At 41.7% G+C, this 19814-nt stretch overlaps 1 protein-coding gene across 1 annotated transcript in view; it reads left to right on the top strand.

Moving 5' to 3' along the window:
- Positions 1 to 1283: 1283 nt before the first annotated feature.
- Positions 1284 to 19814, top strand: part of hnrnpul1l (heterogeneous nuclear ribonucleoprotein U-like 1 like) — a 55331-nt gene continuing 36800 nt past the window's right edge. Inside the window, exons 1-4 of the mRNA XM_059950834.1 lie at positions 1284 to 1704; positions 13782 to 13925; positions 17799 to 17937; positions 19687 to 19763. Coding sequence (XP_059806817.1) covers positions 1473 to 1704; positions 13782 to 13925; positions 17799 to 17937; positions 19687 to 19763 — 592 coding nt within the window. The 5' untranslated portion in view covers positions 1284 to 1472. The remainder of the gene's footprint in view (positions 1705 to 13781; positions 13926 to 17798; positions 17938 to 19686; positions 19764 to 19814) is intronic.

The following is a 19814-nucleotide window of genomic DNA, read 5'->3' as shown; positions in this document are numbered from 1 at the left end:
AGTACATTTTATATTTTCTTTTTATGGAATGCCCTGCCATGGCGCTCTCTCTGGCTCGTTCAATCTCCCTCTCTCTCTTTCGCACTCTCTGTCTCTTGCTCACTTTCTCTCTCTCTCAAAAAAATCGATTTCTGGGATGTTGTATATAATTTGCGGGCGTCAGGGAGCCGCTATCAATATGCGGGAGACTCCCGGAACTTCCGGGAGAGGTGGGATGTCTGTCTTTTGATGATGCAAGGGGTGGTGGGTCGACGTTTTTGCCGCTGCTTCTGTGTGGGGGTGGGGGGAGTGGTGGCAAGAACAATGATTTCTTGAACTTCCGGTAACTGCACCCTCTCCATCACCCTTCACCATTCCCTATTCCGGTTTCCCTCTCCCATCTCATCTTACCTACCCATCTAGTGCTCCTTCCTCTTCCCTTTCTCCCATGGCCTTCTCTCCTCTCCTATCCGATTACCCCCTTCTCCAGCCCTTTATCTTTCACCAAACAACCTCCCAGCTTTTCTCTTTACCCCCCTGTTTCACCTATCACCTTATATTTCTTCCTCCCCTCTTCTTACTCTGACTCATGTTTGCTTCTCCAGTCCTGCTGAAGGGCCTCGGTCCGAAACGTCGACACGTTCACTCTTCTCCATCGACGCTGCCCGGCCTGCTGAGTTCCTTCAGCATTTGTGAGTGTTGCTTGGCTTTCCAGCATCTGCAGATTTTCTTTTCTTTGTGATTAGTATTAAAGCGTCTGCAGTGTACTCTTTTCTTAAAAAGTAGTGATTAATTTTGTTTGTTGCTAAATCCGGCCCACCGGTGCACGTGTCCATTTGTTTTCTGTGTCACCTAGTTCTGTGAAGAACCTGTCAAGCATCCTCTTTGATTGACATCTGCGTGGCGCTAACCACGAAAGGGTTTAATCAACGTCAGGAATACAGACACCCAATCGCGGCGTGGGAGAGGCGGGATATCAGTCAGCGTCGCAACTGATTTGGGGATTACACCCGGTGACCCGCCCACTATCGCTTTGTGAAACGCTGCGTCCGATTGGATCAAGCCGGCAGCAGAGTGAAAATATTTTTTCTCTTTCCCCCCTCCCCCCCCCACCCAGCTCGCTTGGCGGAGTGGTGGACCAATGGGAAGCAACGACGCAAGAAAGCGGAGGGGGATGGCGGAGGGATTTTACAAACTCATTTGGGATTGGTGGATTGGTGAAGAGCGGGCTCGTAGGAAGCAGGAGAGGACCAATGGGAAGTCCGGAGAGAAAAATGGGTTGGCCGGGCCCGGCTGGCGCCGTGACAGCGGGTGAAGGGAGTAGACGGCCATTTTGTCGGCCAGGAGCTGCAGCGAGTAAGGGGGAATTTTATTCCTGATCCGACCACTCCTTTCCTTCGGGCGTATAAGCACTGATTTTATTTTGGTAATTATTTATTTGAGCACCGCGTGGAGTCCGGGGCGCGGCGGGTTTGTGATCTTAACTCCCCGAGATGAGTTCGGTGGACATCCGGAAGCTGAAAGTGAATGAGCTGAAGGAGGCGCTGCACAAGCGGGGCCTCGACACAAAGGGTCTCAAGGCTGACCTGCAGGAGCGGCTGCAGGCTGCCCTCAACCGCGACGCTGCCGAGGCGGCGGAGGAGCAGGAAGTGGTCGCGGATGTCGCCAGCGACGGGCACTCGCGGGAGGAGAAGACGGAAGAGCCGGCGACCAGGGCCTGTGAGGGTAAGTGGCGCTAGGCCCGGCTGGCGAAGGCGCATGCGCGGGCCCGGGAACCTCGGCTCCCATCCCCGTTTTGTTTGTCCCCAGATTATAGGATATCCACCGGGATAGATCCTTGGAACTGCACACAATATGCTGGCGGAACTGGTGGGTTAGTAAATTTGCCGGTGACACGAAGGTTGGTGGAATTGTAGATAGTGGAGAGGTGGTTGTAGGTTGCAACGAGACATTGGAATCTGTTTTAATATCACTGGCATATGTCGTGAAATTTATTGTCTTTGCGGCAGCAGTACATTGCAATACATAATAATAGAAAATAAACCGTGATTTGTACTAAGCATATAAGTCTTAAGTAGTTAAATAAGTAGTGCAAGAATAGAAGTAAAAAAGCAGTGAGTCCAGAAGAAGGGTCTCGGCCCGAAATGTTGACTGTTTACTCATGTTGACTCCTTGGTTTGCTGAGTTCCTCCCGCATTTGGTGTGTTTTGTTAGTGAGGTAGTTTTCAATGGTTCAGTGTTCATTCAGAAATCTGATGGGAGAGGGGAAGAAGCTGTTGCTGAATCGTTTTGAGTGTGTGACTTCAGGCTACTGTACCTCCTTCCCGATGGTAACAAGGCATGACCTGGGGCATTAACAGGATTCATAGCTTAGGTTGAGAAGTGGCGGGTGGAGTTCAACTGGGGGAAAGGATGACGTGATTCATTTTGCATGGTCGAATTTGAAAGTTGATGGCAGGATTCCTGGTGATGTGGAAGGACATAGGGACTTCAGATCCACATCCATAGAATGTGGAAAGTAATGCTGCAGTTCTATAAAACATGGAAATATTATGTCCGGTTCTTGTTGCCCCAGCATAGGAAGGATGTTGAAGTGTCAGAAAGGGTGCAGAGGATATTTACCAGGGTGCTGCTTGGACTAGAGGGCATGTCTTATGAAGATAGGATGAGCAAGGTAGGGCTTTTCTCGATGAGGATGAAAGGTAATTTTATAGAGGTGTAAAAGATGAGCATAGTTTGAATGGATAGCCTGAGACTTTTTCCTGGGACAGAAATGGAAAGTATTGAGGAGGAGTCAGAGGCAGGTACTTTATATTGAGAGTTGGAGCTTGGAACACGCTGCCAGAGGTGGTGGTAGAGCCAGATGCATCAGGCGCATTTAAGAATCCCTTAGATAAGAATATAAATGATAGTAGGGATTGTTTAGATTGATCTTAGAGTAGGTTTAAAAGTCCAGCACACATCATGGGCCAAAGGACCGTGCTGTGCTGTGCAACTCAGCTGCTAGGCAGCGTCTGTGAAGGGAATTGGAGAGTCGAGTTTTTGAGTAGAGACCTTTGCTCTGTCTCAACCTGAAACTGTCTTTCCATTGCTCTGCTTGACCCACTGAGCTCCTCCAGCTTTTTGTGAATTGCTCCAGATGCCCGTATCTGCAGTCTCTTGTATGTCTGAATCCATAGAATGTTAGGTATGTCCTTGCCTTTTTTTGTAGGTTGTTGAGGAAAAGTAACCTGGATTGAAAGTGTTGTTTTTGATTTGGAGTAGCACACTGGATGTTCAGGAATGCATCTGTGGAGTGAAATGGACAGTCAACATTTTGCGTCAATACTTGTCATCTTGACTGTCATTAACACGAGATTTTACAGATGCCATTGAAGGGTCTTGGCCCACAATGTTGACTGTTTATTCCTCTTGACGGATTCTGCCTGGCCTGCTGAGTTCCTCCAGCATTTTGTGTATTTTGAGCTGGAATTCCCTCTGTAGAGGCTCTGCAGCACTTTATGGCTTTGTGGTCTTCTGTGCCTCCATTGTTTTGATTTTTGTTTGAGATCAGTTTTGTTCAATATGTTTGGATTTGAAAGACTTTAGTCATTGGGAGAGGCTGAGCTAGTCCGTCCCCCCCCCCCCCCGGAATGAGTGGCCTGATTTGTGCACTGGTCAGGATAAATAAGGTATGCAGGACTGTATAGTCCGATGTAGGGTTTCAACCCAAGTTGTTATCAGTTCCTTTTTCCCTACCATTACTGCTTGACCTGCTGATTTCCTCCAATCTTTTTTATGCCATAGACCAATGCCATTAAGCAAGGGGTCTGTGGATTGCTGGTTGGGAGTGTCTCCTAGATGAGTGCTTGAAAGGGGTTTTTTACACTCTGTACCTGAAATGCATTGTCAAACAATGTAATGAAATTAGATTCAAGCTATGTGTTTAAGAGATGACTAGAAAGGCCTTTAACTGAAAGCTAGATTGAATTGAACTGAATATGCCTGGACTCTTTCAATTTTGTGTTTTATATTCTGTTTTTCTTTTTTTTGCCATTTATGTGATATTTTTTGAGTGTTGGGAGGGGTTTGGTGTTTTTCTTTGAAAGGGCTTCATGGTTTTCTTTGTTTCATGGCTTTCTGTGGGAAGGTGAATCTTGGTATTGTATATTGCGTACATACTTTTATAATAAATGTACTTTGAATCTTTAAATAGACAAGGCATTAGGAGAATATAGTCTTTGTGCGGGTAAATAGGATTAATGTACTCTAATGAGTGGAAGGTCAGCATGTATATGGGTTGAAAGATCCATTTCTGTAAATGACTGACAGTACAAATCTAATGTCACCTGGGGCTTAGCATTGTTCTTAGCATTCTTGCCTCCAAAGGGGAAAAAAATGGTTGAAATTACATTATAGAGACAAGTGCACACTAGATCAGGGGATGAAAATTTTATTATGCCATGGAGCCTTACCATTAACCAAGGGGTCCATGGATTCCAGGTTGGGAATCTGCTCTAGAGACTACAGTGTGCTAATGTGCAAGTACTTTTTCTTGAGGGCTTATCTGCATTCTACAAAGGAGGTAACAAACACTGGGCTATATTGGAAGAAGATTTCAGACCAGTGTTTATTCTTCAATATTAGTAAAACAGACTTCTAGGAAAGTGGAGTAGGTCACCTGCCCTTGTTTCAGTATGATCAGTGCTGGCCTCAGCTTCTATTTTATCCACAACCTCAATTTGCATATATATTTATGGTGAAAGTAGATTAATCTATTGATCTAGCCTCTGCCTGTCTTAGTGGCTGAGAATTCCAGAGATCCACCACCCTTTGACAGAAGATACATCTATTCAAATCTGCTTTAAATGACTTCCCCCTTATTTTGGAGCAGTGCCGTTGATAAGTTAAGTTTATTGTCATTTCAGTGACTTTCCCACTCATGAAAACATGTCCACATGTACCATGTCAAGATCCCTTGGGTCTTAAATGTTAGAATCAGGTCACCTTCGTCTACAAGGAATATAGATCCGAAATGTCTAGCCTCTCCTTTTAGGACAACCGTATCATACCAGGTAATTTTCGCATTACTGTGTGTAGGATGTTGCCACCCAAATTTGAATCAGAAACAAATTTAATATCACTGTCATAAGTTGTGAAATTTGTTGTTTTGTGGCAGCAGTACAATCCAGTGCATCAAAAAAGAGAGGGAAAATAGTAGAGGGGTTCATTGTTAATTAAGAAGTCTGATGGCAGAAGGGATGAAGCTTTTTTTGAAAAGTTGTTTGTGTCTTCACTCCTGTACCACCAACCTTGATAGTAACTGTAGGAAGATGGCACATCTTGGGTGATGGGGGTCCTTAATGATGGATACCGCCTTTTTCCCCTTTTGAATATGTCCTCGGTGGGGGCGAGGGGGCAAACTGGCTGAGTTTGCAACTTTTGCATCCTTTTTTGATTCTGTGTAGACCTTCATACCAGATGGTGATGAGACCAGTCAGAATGCTCCCCGTAGTACATCTGTAGAAATCTGCTGGAGCCTTCGGTGACATACCAAATCTCTTCAAACTCCTAATGAAATATAGCCGTTGTCATGCCTTCTTTGTAATTGTATCAATGTGTTGGGCCCAGGAAAGATCTTCAGAGATGTTGACACCAGAAACTTGATCAGCTTTTCCACTGCTGATCTCTCAAAGAGAACTGTGTGTTTCCTCGACTTCCCCTTCCTCAAGTCCACAATCAACTCCTTAGTTTTACCAACATTGAGTGCAAGGTGGTTATTGCGATACCACTCAATTAGCTGATATATCTTACTCCTGTATGCCTTCTCATCCCAATCTGAAATTCTGCCAAGAATAGGTGTGTTATTGGCAAATATATATGTGTTTAGCCACGAGTCGTGATTGTGTAGAGTAGAGCAGTGAGCTAAGCATGCATCCCTGAGGTGCTAAGTTGAGTGTCAGTGAGGGAGAATGCTATTTCTGATCTCTACTGACTGGTGTCCCAGTGAGGACGTCAAGGATCCAGATTCAGAGGGAGGTACAGTCTTGGGTTTTGGAACTTGTTGATTAGAACTGAAGGTATAATGTTGAATGCTGAGTTGTAATCAATCAACAGAATGTGTATTGCTTCTGTTCAGGTGAGGAGCTCTAACTTTTTCCAGGCCTGGGTGTTTAGGATCAGAAAACTTCCCCTCTAATCTCATTGCCCCTCCAACTCACCTTTTATAACAATTAATCTCATGCTTATCTCATTGAACAAATATTCCAGGCCACTCCTGGAAAATTGCGGAGTGTTGATCGCCTTCTGTAAAAGGGACTACACTTACCACAAAGGCAGGGCAGCAAGGATGCACCGGAGTAGTTCCTGGGAGATTGAACAGAATAGGTCTGTATTCACTTCTGTTTAGAGGAATGTATGGTTATTTTATTATTACAGAATTCTTGGACAGTTTGGTTGGGTGGATGCTAAGATGGTGTTTACCTGGAGCCTAGACCAGGGGTCATTGTCTCAGAGTAAGAGCTAAGCCACTTGGAGTTGCAATGAGAAATTCCTTCATTGAGAGAGCAAGTTATAGGCTATTTAGCCTAACCCAGTGGTTGGGGAAGTATTGGAGTCTGTTATTAAGGATGAGGTTTCCAGTACTTGGAGAGTAATAATAAAATAAGTCAAATTCAGCATGGTTTCTATAAAGGGAAATCTTGTCTGACAAATCTGTTAGAATTCTTTGAGGAAGTAACAAGCAGGGTGGACAAAGGAGAGGCATTTACTTGGATTTTCAGAAGACATATGATAAGGTGCCACACATGATGCTGCTTAACAGGTAAAAATCCTATGACGTTACAAGAAAAATACTGCATGGATAGAAGAATGGCTGACAGGCAGGAGGCAGCGAGTGGAGTAAAGTGGGCCTTTTCTGGTTAGCTTCCAGTGATTAGTGATGTTCCTCAGGGGTCAGTATTCGAACCTCTACTTTTCACATTGTTTGTCAGTGATTCCGATAACAGTATTAATCGCTTTGTGGAAAAATTTGCGGATGATACAAAGATAGTGGGGTGGGTAGGTAGGTGGGGTTGGACAAATTGGAAGAATGGGCAAAAGGTAGCAGATGGAATACGGTGTTGGGCAATGTACGATAATGCATTTTGGAAAAAGGAACAATAGTGTGGATTATTAGCTAAATGGGGAGAAGGTTAAGCATCAAGGGTGCAGAGAGACTTTGGAGCCCTTTTGAAAGATTCCCAGAAGGTTAATTTACGTTGAGTCTGGTAAAGAAGGCAAATACAATGTTGGCATTTATTTCAAGGGGAATAGAATATTCCTGATACTCTGAGTGATTATGCTGAGCCTTTATAAGACGCTAGTCAGCCGCACTTGAGTGTTGTCAACAGTTTTGGGCTCCATATCTCTGACAAGGTGTGTTATTGTTGGAGAGAGTCCACAGTAGGTTCACGAGGATGATTCAAGGAATGAAGGGGTTAACATATGAGGAGCATTTGGCAGCTTTTGGTCCGTACTCACTGGAATTTAGAAGGATGTGTGGGGATATCATTGAAACCTACCGATTGTTGAAAGGACTAGATAGAGTAGATGTGGAGAGGACTTTTCTTATGGTGGGGGTACTCAGAATTAGAGGGCACACTCTCAAAATTGAGGGGCGATGTTTTAAAACAGAGGTGAGGATGAATTTTTTAGCCAGAGAGTAATGAATCTGTGCAATGTTCTGCCACAGACTGTGGTGGGGGCCTCATTGTGCTGCTTAATGATTGGATCTGAATGAACAAATCAAGCGTTTCACTTAATCTTGATACATGTGGCAATAATATTCTTGTTCCAGTAGCTGTATTGATGTTATGGAAATCGAGGAATTGGGAACTGTGCAGAGAAAGGTCATAGAAGCAGCCATAATCTGAACGAATGGTAGAGCAAGCCTAAGAGCCGGATAGCCTAATTTTCTTAACTATGTTTGGTATCTTACCTGTTGTCTCTTTTTGTGTGATGTATTTGTGTCAGATGGCTTGAGAACAATGTTGTATTACTGAAATACAACCTGTTATACTAGAATCAGGTTTAATATCACCAGCATGTATTGTGAAATCTGTTATCATTGTGCAGCAATGCAATGCATAATGAGTATAAGGAAAAAACTGAATACCAGTAAGTATATTTATGTATATTAAATAGTTAAATTAAGGTAAGTAGTGAAAAAAAACAATATTTTTTGGGAAGTAGTGTAGTAGTGTTCATGAATTCAGTATCCATTTACGAATCAGATAGCAGAAGGGAAGAAGCTGTTCCTGAATTGTTGAGTGTGTGCTTTCATGCTTCTGTACCTTCTTCCTAATGGTAATGATGAGAAGAGGGCATGTCCTGGGTGGTGGGGGTCCTTGATGTTGGAAGCTGCTTTTCTGAGGCACTGCTCCTAGAAGATACTATGGAGGCTAGTACCCCTGATGGGGCTGACTTAATTTTACAGCTCTTTGCGGTTTGTTTCGATCCTGTGCGGTAGCGCCCCCCCCCCCCAACCCCCTCAAGTCAGAAGTGACTAGGAACAGTTTAATGACCAGATGATGGTTTATTACAAAATCTGATACTCTGGTGAGCCACATTTCAAAGGATTCAAAGTATATTTATTAGCAAAATATGTATGTAGTATACAAACTGAAATTTGTCTTCCCCACAGACAGCCGCAAAACAAAGAGCCATGGATTCCATTCAAAGTAAAACATCAAACCTTCTCCCCTCATGTGCAAAAAACCCCCCACAAATGGCAACAAAAAAAGAGTAAAGAACACACAATATAAAACACAAAATCGAAAGGTATAGTTCAGTTCAGCTTAGTGTTCATTAATCTGCAGGCCACCCAGATTCAAAAATAGCAACAAAAGAAAAGTAACCAGAAAATAGAATGTGGATTAGTCTAATCTATAAACCGTGTCAATTAAACCTGGCTCCAGTACCATCCTCTGATAGCATCTAGAGAAAGACATAATTCAAAACGCAAGGACCTTCTGGCACAGAGAGAGAGAGACCACCATGTGCAGACGCCATCTTCTGGCAGCAGCGAGTGAGAGGCTGGTAGATGGTGCTGAACACACCCCAGTTTCTGCACCTGCGGAATAACCTTTTGACCCATTGAAGCTTCAGGAATTTGCACTGTAAATTCAGTTTAGCTCCTTAAGAAACTGCTGCTACACAGGAATTGTTTGCTGACAAAGCAAGTTTAGATTTTATATCTTTTTCAAAACCTTTAAATTCTCTGAGCTACTGGAACTTGTGCCTGTGGCACAAGCTACTAAACACTGCCAAAAGCATCACAATTGGTTTCAGCCATAAAAAGAACTGGATGGATAAATTAAGTAACCACTTACTGGAGAAGTCGGTGACAACTAATTAGGTGAATTGTTCAGTACTAAAAAGGGAAGCAGTGGTGGTTGTCTGTCACGTCCAAGGATGACAGGAAACCTGTGCAGGAGTTTTTAAGATGGGAAAACCGTTGCACTGGGGCAGTTCCACTCTTTGACCTCAGAAGTCTGGGTCCAGTGGTACGAACTGGGTTCTTCCTTGGTTGTAGTGGATGACCACGATTACTCCTGTGCCTTGTCATGCATGCCCTTTGCTCTCGATTGTAGAACTGACCTCCTGACCATTGCATCTTATTTGCTTAGTCTACCGGATTTGACTTCGCACGCTATGACAGGCGTGTCCCCATCTCACATGGGGTACGAGGCTGCTGGCTACCCTCGCCTGGTTTAGCCTGCTGGTCAAAGCAGTGTACTGGGGTGTGACAGCTACTTAAAACCACAGGGGAGAGTTGAGTTTCTAGTGGGAACCAAAGGTGAGTGAGCTGCCTTGGAATGGACACGACAAGCCCCTTCACCAGAGGTGCTGCCCCTCCCTAGACACCCCATACTCCCTCAGGGGAAACAGTACATAGAGCAGTTGAACCTTTAGCATCTTGAGAGGTAATGGCTGATTACCAGCACGACATTGTTTTCTAGAATATACCTTGATTTCACTAATGCACAAAAATCTTATTATCAGTCCTTTTAATGTTAAATTATTGAACATCCATAGCACCCCCCCCCCCCCATTGTAGATAACTCCAAAGATTCACCATCCTTTTGAGTGAGTCTGTACCTTATTGGAGACCTGAATGGTTTCCTCTTCGATTTGAAGCTCTCTCACTTTCTTTGTTCTGGAGTCTCAGCTAGAGGAAAAGTCCCTCCCATGGTTGACCTCATGTGCTTTAATGGGGTCTCTTGTTCTTATAAACTGTATGAGTAGAAGCCAAGACTACTCGATCCCTCCTCATAACAGATCTGCCATGCCATGAACCATTCTGGTAAATCTTTTTTGTGCTCCCTCCATGGCATAATTCACACTGTGCCGTATTCTGTGAGGCATGTTGTTGCTCACCCTGCCAGCTTGTGCTCTGGAAATCACTGCATTCTTTTTATTTCAACTTAGATTAGTATCATTAGCAAGTAGATCTAGTGAGTAGACAAGATGAGGTTCAGGAGCAACACCTTATTTTCTGTCTGGGTAGCCTCCAACCTGATGGCAAGAACATTGATTTTCTCCTTCTGGTATAAATTCCATCCACTCCCCTCTCCTATTCCTCAATCTGACCTTTCATCTCTTATCTGCCTATCATCTCCCCCTGGGTCACCACCTCCTCCTCCTCCTGAGTCCTGAAGGATTGTCTCAGCCCAAAATGTCGTCTGTTTGTTCATTTCCATAGATGCCACCTGACTTGCTGAGTTCCTCCAACGTTTTGTGTGAGTGCGTTCCTTTGGATTTCCAGCATGTGCAGACTTTCTTATGTTTAAGATCCAATGAGTAGATGGGTAATTTTCTCATTTACGGTTTGACATGAGAATGAATTCTGTTTCAGTTGTCTATTTACTTTAAATGCTGGGTCTGTTGAATTATTATTTAACATTGGAGCATAGTGCTGTTGCTCGTGAAATGAAGGGCATACTGTACTGATCTGCATCAATGGGCCGCGAGGTGTGATATCCACCCTCATTGTGTGTTGGAAGAGCTAGTCCTTGATATTACCTGGAAGTTTTAATTATAAACCAATGGCCTGATACTTCAGCCTTCAGTGATTCAGTTGTGGAGCACATGAGAGAAAATAAGTTGCCTATCTATTTGGACAGTAAGAAAATGGGAGTGATGGGAATGCTGTGCGTGGACTAAATGGGTATTGTGTGCTGTGTTGTGAACAATATATGAAATAGTCGTGGCATAAGGGTCTGCTTGTCCAGGTGAGCTGGGATAAGAGAGCATGACTACGAAGAAAAGGGTGGGGGAGCTTTGAAAGTAATAGAATGTTCCACACCTTGCTTTGTCTTTGGCGGTCACTTGTGAACAAGCAGCTTAAGCAGGGGTTCTCAACCATTTAATACCATGAACCAATGCTATTAAGCAAGGGAATCCCTGAATGAGCAGGATTGGTTGAATACAATTTTTGATGTTGAATGAAGAGTCTAATTTTACTGTGGATCTTTTATCCTCAAACCAACCAACAAATGGAACATTGACTCTTTGTCACACCTTTCACAATTCTTCAGTCTGTGACAGTTGTTGGTTCACGTTACAAGTAGACTGGATGTGCTGTCTTTGAGACAATGCTCTCCAAGCCGAGGATTAATTAACAAACTTGTCAGTTGTGAAAATACTGAAGTAGGTGGCTGCGTACTTCATTTTTGACAGAATTAGGCAATGAACATCCAGATGATAATTCCAGACAAAAAGGACAGATATCTCATTGGGCCTTCATTAGAAGACATGGGAGGAGAATTAGGCCATTTGGCCCATCAAGTCAAGTCTATTGCCATTTAACCATATACACATATACTGCCAAATGAGACAATGTTTCTCCAGACCATGGTGTAAAGCACAGTTGTACACATAACACAGAATAACTTATGAAAGTAAGGATAAAATCTACACATTAATTACACATAAACAAACTAAAATGTATAAATTAAATATTGTGAGGTACAGAACAGATTGACTGGTGACACTTTGAATGCGATGTGGCAGGGGGTTCAGAAGTCTAATGGCCTGAGGGAAGAAACTATTTCCCATCCTGACCGTCCTTGTCTTCATGCATTGGAGTCTCCTGCCTGATGGTAGAAAGTTAAAAGAAGGTGCCAGATGGATAGATGGGATCCTGTTTACAGAGCGCTCCTGATAAGTGACTAGAATGGGCTGCCTAGAAGGGTGAGTGTGAGCTAGTTGAATCTCCTACTGGGCCTTTCAAATGTATTTTGGATGGATTTGATTGTGATCTGATTTTAGGATAAATTCTATAAGTGAGTTTGAATGGTGTTTTTAGTGTTGGAGAGCAAGGTAATGAAACATTTCAACATTTTTACCAATAGTTCCTTGATGTGTTACTTCTGTGATTGGTTCTAAGTCGATTATGTGACTTAGTATACATCTGTTTTTTATGTATCTGTTGAACATTGTGGTTTGTAGCATTTCACTTTGGTCCTTAAATGTCATACACCATTCGGCTTGGCTTGAGCTTTTTGAGGTAGTAGAATGGAAGTTAATGAGCGCCACAGAATTTTTGATTTGCAGTGTCAATTGGAAGCCACAAAATTACTCTTTCTCAAGATCAGTAATCTAACTTTATACAACCACAGAATATTGTGAGTGTCTCCTGTATCCAACATTTTTTAAAGTTTTAATATTTACCGCAAATTAAAAAATTGTGCAGATTTCAGGAGAGAAGAGTTTAATGTACAGAGGATGTGGCGTTAGTTCCATTTAACCAGTGTGGCTAAGAATATGTTCAAGTGAACATGCCACTACTTGGAGTTCTTGTGCTGCTGTCTGCATGGACTCTGACATCCGTCCTCCTTTGGCAGTAGTAGTGTATTATGCTTTTCATAATACTGTAGTCTAGACAGAGGGAATCACTTTAGAGCTGGGTCATGAGCTAGGCCACATCCAAAGTGCTCAGTATTTTATGCTTACCATAAACAGCATTTTGCAAATGTAAGTTCGTGTCCCAGATTAAGGCAGGGTTCTATTCCTGTGAACTCTTTTTAACCTGGGGAGTTCTCAAGTCAAACATCCTTCTGTGAACCGAGGTCCCACATGACAGGAGATATGTGCAGCCTGCAGCATCTATCAGTCTCCAGAATTCTTGTTCATACATTTAGGCTGTACATAAGTTAGGTGTTCACAAGCTGGAGAGAACCTGTCGAAAATTGTAATGCAAAAACAGCACTACAGCTGATTTGCAGAGAACAAAGTGATACAGACATTTACACAAGAGATTCTGCAGATGTTGGCAATCCAGGGTATCTCACACTTGCACAGTAATGTGGTGGTTAGAGTGATGCTTGTACAGCTCAGGGCATCAGAGTTCGGAGTTCAGCTCCGGTGCAGTTTGTAAGGAGTTTGTACTTTTTCCTTGACTGTGTGGATTTCCTCTGGGTGCTCCCATAATCCAAAAACGAACTGGTCAGTACATTGTAAATTGTCCTGTGACTATGCTGGTGTTAAGTAGGTGGGTTTACTGGGCGGTTAGGCTTGTTTGATTGGAAGGGCCTGTTCTCCTGCACTACCTCTAAATAACTGTTCAAGTACAGTTACTACCTCTCAACAATCAGGATTATAAATATAAAACCATGAAATTTTCAGGTGATAACTACAGATAAAAACTGTTGTTTTATCGTTATTTAGCAGGGTACTTATTCTGTCGCTAATGATTGAAACCGATCACCATGAAATTAATTACTGTTCCTTAAAATATCGTTGATTTATTTTTCAGTTGGTTTATTTTCATTTGCTTTCAGGTGATGGTACTGATGCTCAGGATCCAAGCTATGGTGGAGCTGTGAACTCCTTTAATCAATGCAATAATCAAAGCAATGACTTTGGAAGGTCCAGGCAAGAAAGTGTAGAGAGACCAGCCACTGAACAGGCACCAGTCAAGCAGGGTAAGCCTTTAAAGCAGTTTGTGACATAAACAAACACATTTCCTTTTCTACATTTCACTTGAGGGATGTAGAAACCTTTCAGCAACCATTTGTCTGAAGTTTAAACATCCTTTGTTTCTGACTAATAAGAACTAGAGGGTATAGCCTCAAAATTGAGGGGTAACCCCTTAGAACAGAGGTAAGGAGGATTTTTTTTGTTTTAGCCAGAGAGTAGTAAATCTATGGAATGCTCTGCCACAGACTGCAGTGGAAGCCAAGTCTGTGCATATATTTAAGGCAAAAATTGATCGGTTCTTGATTGCTCATGACATGAAAGGATATGGCGAGAGGGTAAGTTTAGGGGTTGAGTGGGATCCAGGGTCGGCCATGATGAAATGGCAGAGCAGAGTAGATGGGCTGAATGGCCGAATTCTTGCTCCTTCGCCTTATTACCCAAGTGCTGCTGCCTCAAACATGCTGAGCAGTAATGAAGGTCCTCCATCTCTGGTGGTGTTCAGGGTTTCCTTCTTTTGTCCATATCTTGGTTCTCACTAGTCCAAATGGACAGTCAGGAATACTGCTGTACATGGGTGTAGAAATACTCATTGCTGTTTCTGTAACAGTTTTGTTTGACCAGTCAGGGTTGTTAGCCCTGAACTGATCCCCTGGACACTCTTAGTCTGGCCTCTACCCTTTGACCTGTTTGTCATGGGTGACCCTACCAAGAGCTAAAGCATAGAGTTCTGACTCTAGCCAGCATAGCTGCCTGGATCATTGAGACATGCAAGCCTCTAAGCTCTACAAGGTTGTGGTCTTCTTGGAAGATGTTTGATGAAAAGATAATGTTTGTGTTGCTATGTGCACTTTATGTAACTTAATAGCAGTTGAAGGATTTCTTTAGCCAGAGAGTAGTGGACGAGCAGCTGTGGAGGCCAAGTCATTGGGTATATTTAAGGTGGATGTTGCTATATTCTTTATTAGTTAGGACATAAAGGTTAAAGAAAGTAGGAGATTGGGTTTGAGAGGGAAATGGATCAGCCAGGATGAAATGGCGGAGCAGACTTGATGGGCCAAATGGCCTAATTCTCCTCCTATAGCTTATAGTTTTGTATAAATCTATTTGGATGTTATCAAATTAGTTTTGAAGTCCATATTTATATTTAATATATATCAGGGTTCTCTTTATTCATCCTGTCGATTACATACTCATAATAATATGGATTTGTTAAATGACTAACCTTTAATAAAGACATGTTGATTCCACAGTCACCCAATGATTTCCCAAGTGATCTGTTAACTAAAACTTAATAGATTTCAATATTTTGCTATTAATCTCTATTGGGCCAACTGGTTTTAATTTTCACCCTCATTTCTTGAAAACCATTTGGTATTTTACAAACATATGGTATTATTTCAGCATCAGGAGGATATGAGAAGACCAAGCTTAATATATTTTCTGTAGCCAACTCTCTCAAAACCCTGAAGTACTGAATACTAGGGGCTGTGTTTTTCCTCTTTATTTTTTTTAATTAGTTGTAAATTATTTAATGCTATTAGCATTGATTTTACTTTTGCAAGTTTTTTTTCAGCAAAGGCAGCTTCAATAGATCTAAGGTTTTGCCTCGTTTTTATTTGCTTTATTTTTTCTGCCTTTTTTAAACTGTTGTATCAGTTGTTAAAATCCTTGTTTATCCCGTGAATTTAGCCTGTTTTTCCCAATCTATTTTTGATCATGCATGGCTCTCTAAAGCTTTTTCAATCTGACTGCTTACAAATTTTGCTGGTTCTTTTAATTTACAGTTATCCATGACATCATTAACCATACTGTTGGAAAATCAGCATTTTGTGTCCTTCTGTCCAATACAGAAAATTGTGTGAAAAGCCTTAGATAATTTAAATTTGTCTATTAATTTTAACTCTAGTTTATACCTCAGTTATTGAAGACTGGAATTTTCCCAACCCTGATTTTGTTCTTAAGAATCTTGTAACTAGAAACATTTTATAGCTGTTCTTGAACAACTTATTTTACCTCATTTGTTTCCACTATATTTTGTTTCTATAGTTACCTAATATTTTCCTTTCTAATTTTCAGAGATGCTTCTGAGGAGTCTTATTAACTTTTTCCTGATAGCAAAGCATTCCATGGGAAAATTCCAGCACATATTTACCATTGCGTGTTGGCCTTGATTTGTGACTCATTGCAACTGAACGTAATTCTATCCTTACTCTATTAACACTCGTACATTTTCAAGCTAGTCATGTTCTTAAGCCTTCAGTTATTTCTTGTATCTCTGTGCCAAGAGTAAGGGAGTGAGCCTTCATTTCTAGTTTGAAGGGTAGCTTTGTATGCACAGGCTTCTGTCCAGAGACCGAAAGCACGCTGATACTATAATTGGCTCACTGACTAGATGTAAAACCTCACATCATCCTAATCTTTGTATGGCATTAAGGCTTTATGTTATCTGAGCAGTAGGCAGGGTTAGTAGTAGAGGTTGTTACAATAGGGATTTTGAAAAGACTCTTAAATAGGCATACGAATTAGCCAGCCGGTGGTGGTGTGGCTCAGCACCAGACTTCGAGGCAAGTGATCCTGGGTTTGAATCTGGCTGGCTTCTTGCACGCTTTCCATCCGTGCTGGGTTGAGTATCTAGCTAGCAACTTGGCCTCGTAAAAAAAACAGGCAAGCGCTAAAGAAACGGCAAGGTTGCCACCCCTGTGCCACAAGGCATGGTAAGGAATAACAACGTAACATAGGCAAATTGATATAGGAAAAATGGAATTTATGAGCTGTGTAGAGAGGAAGGGTTAGATTGATCATGTATAAACTTCGTGGGCCAATGGGCCTACATTTTGCTGTACCGTTCTATGCAGAGAAGCTGAACGCTACAGAGATTTTGCTCTATCATAGAAGTATTAAACCTGCCTGAGGGCAAAACTAATAATCTGTATCATTTTACTAGTAACACTAAATTTGGGTTGGTGTTTCAAGCTGCCTGTCGGCAAGCTCATCCAGAATTGGAGCATCTGTCTTATGAACCTGGAGAGTGTCCATATTGCGTGGTCCATATTTGCCACCGTACTCTCTGAAACTGAAAACTAGTCTGATGGAATTCTGATAAATACCCTGCTGCTTATTAACCTGGTCAGGATTCAGTTTTTCTTGCTGGTGTGCTGTGTTCCTTCAGTCACCGTGTGCAGGCAGCTCCCTTTCACACCATTTGTTTGCCAGCACAAGCCAAACACATTTGTGAATGTCTCCATAGAAGTTACAACTTAGCATCACTTTTTAATCAAACCTTTGAAGGCGGGAAATGCAGCAGGCTACTTTTGTAATGATGCTAATTTTCAGACTGCTGCATTTAAGTACATTCCTAGAGCCAGTCTTGATAACTATAGTCACTTGCTCATCTATTGAGATAGTCCCGCCTGCAGTGATTTCACTTTAAGGACTCAGTCTTACTACCTATGTTCTGGTTATTTATTGCTTTTTATTTATATTTACATTTGCACAGTTTGTTGTCTCCTGGCTGATTGTTCATTGATCCTGTTATAGTTACTATGATTTGCTGGGTATCCCTGCAGAGAAATGAACCTCAGGGTTGTATGTGGTGACATACTGTTTATGTACTCTGATAATAACATTTACTTTGAACTTTGAAAATTATGCGCCCACTGTTGTAATGCATGACTGATTTCCTCCACACCACCAACAACTGATTTGTTTTTTGCTGTGGAGTGAAAATGGAAATTTATACTTGAAGTTGGTGAGTTACATCTTTAAACTAAGCCTGCAGTTGCAGGGCTGGTTGTGAGTTATTACTTCAGGCTCTGAACTAAGCCTGCAGTAGAAGGACTGGTTGTATTAACATTCTGTACACTATATTGTTTGTTTAGAATTTCAACCAGTTACAGTAAAAGAGGAACCTGTGGATCAAGCGGCAGTCAAACAGGTGATACCACCAACTAGAAAGAGACCCTTTGCAGACCAAGGGCATGGATATTACGAATACCGAGAGGACAGGAGTTATGGTCGGTGAGTAATATCCAGGACACTACCCATCCCTTATTCAGTGATTAATGACATGTAAGATCCCATCTGTATCATGGCCACCCATTTTGCTGGCAGCATGGTTTGGAAATTCCTAGGGATGAAAGCTTCTCACTGGGTTGAAGTAATCTCTCTTAATTTTCTTGTTAATGGATTGCAAGAAGGTAACTGTTTTAATTTGACGGAAGATCATTTCTTTTAACTCTGAAGAAGCTAATTTTTTTCTGCCGTATTTTAAACGGAAAAGGCCACAGGAATGTAATGTAGCAGTGAAATTGGTGCAATATTTTTGATTGATCCTTCTTAGCAAAATTATCTCGCAGTTTGGAAGATATTTAGCTTGGGTGATTGGTTGGGTTGAGATTTCAACGACGAGATTTGATTTGATCAGCGACAAGATTTCTTCCCCACATCACAAGTGAGTTTCCAAAATCAGCAAATTGGAAAATTATATAAAGGTCAAGCATTCGGAAAACACACCACAATCAACAGTGCGTTAATAATCTCTCCTCGTATGGTGATGAAACATTTGCAAGTAAATTGCTAAGTTTGGCGAACAACTCAGCCCAACCAAATTACCTCATAAATTAGTTGTTACTTATAGTTGCGTCTCCAAATGTCTTGATAAAACAAATAGAAATAATCCTTTGCAACACACACAAACTGGTGGAGGAGCTCAGCAGGCAGGTAGCATCTAGGGGAAAGAATAAACAGTTGACGTTTTGGGTCAAGACCCTTCATCAAGGCTTGAATGGATCTTTAGTTTCTACAGAATGCACAATAGTTATAAAAGCAGGAGATTCTGCAGAATTTCCAGAACATGCAGATTTTCTCAAGTTAGAAATTAGTTTTTTTCCATGCATAATTGCTAATTTTTGGTTGGAAGGAGGTATGATTTAAAGTGTGGTGGATGTAGTTATGTTTGCCGAGAAGTTTTTTAAAAAAAAAGAGATAAGTTGTTGGATAGGCTGAGGGACAATTTCTCCCAGTGGTGGAGAATAGAAAAGAAACTTAAATAGGTATTGTGTAATCAGCATAATATTTAGTTTCTTGATCCATTGAGACACAGACTAGTTCCTAAGTATTAACTAGTTAATACTTTAACATTTCAGTCCAAATATTAACAGAATTTGACATCCAATGTGGTTGTTGCATTATTGCGGTGGCCCTTGTACGTTAGGTATTGAGGGAGAATAAATCAAATCTAGCACATTGTCGGTATGGTCCGTAGTATTTTGACTGCCAAATGCCAAAATGTTCAAGTTGGGTAGTGATCAAGGCTTAATAAGATTGATAGGGAAAAAGCAATGATTATGGGTTTCAATAGAATAGAAATAGTATTTTCCACAGAATGTACAATAGTTACAACACGAGATTCCACAGATGCTGGAAATCCAGAGCAACACACACGCAAAAAATGCTAGAGGAACTCAGGTCAGGCAGCATCTATGGAAATGAATGAACAGTCAGCATTTCGAGCTGAGACCTTTCTTCAGGACTGGAAAGGAAGGGGGTAGATGTCAGAATAAAAATATTTTAAAAATGCATGATGGTCAATGTCTGAATAATTATTGCTGATAGTGGGAATAAGCTTGGGGCTTGTTGCCAAAAAACAAGCTAGCTTAATGCACCATAAAAACCGATGAAGGAGCAGTTATCTCTGATGAATTTGGCCTGTATACTGTTGCCCTTTAAGAAGCTGACAGCAACATTTTTTTTTCCACAACCCTTTAGCAGAGCAAAATCTCCCCAGCCACCTGCCGAGGATGATGAAGAAGAAATTGATGAATCTTCGGTGACTATTGATACTTGTAAGTATTAAATGGTGCCTTAGTAACAAAATATTTTCAGGCTAGTCTAAA

The sequence above is a fragment of the Hypanus sabinus genome, chromosome 26 (assembly GCF_030144855.1).
Source record: "Hypanus sabinus isolate sHypSab1 chromosome 26, sHypSab1.hap1, whole genome shotgun sequence".
Classification (NCBI taxonomy): Eukaryota; Metazoa; Chordata; class Chondrichthyes; order Myliobatiformes; family Dasyatidae; genus Hypanus; species Hypanus sabinus.
The sequence above is the reverse complement of the archived record's forward strand: the minus strand, read 5'-3'. Positions and strand labels throughout refer to the sequence as shown.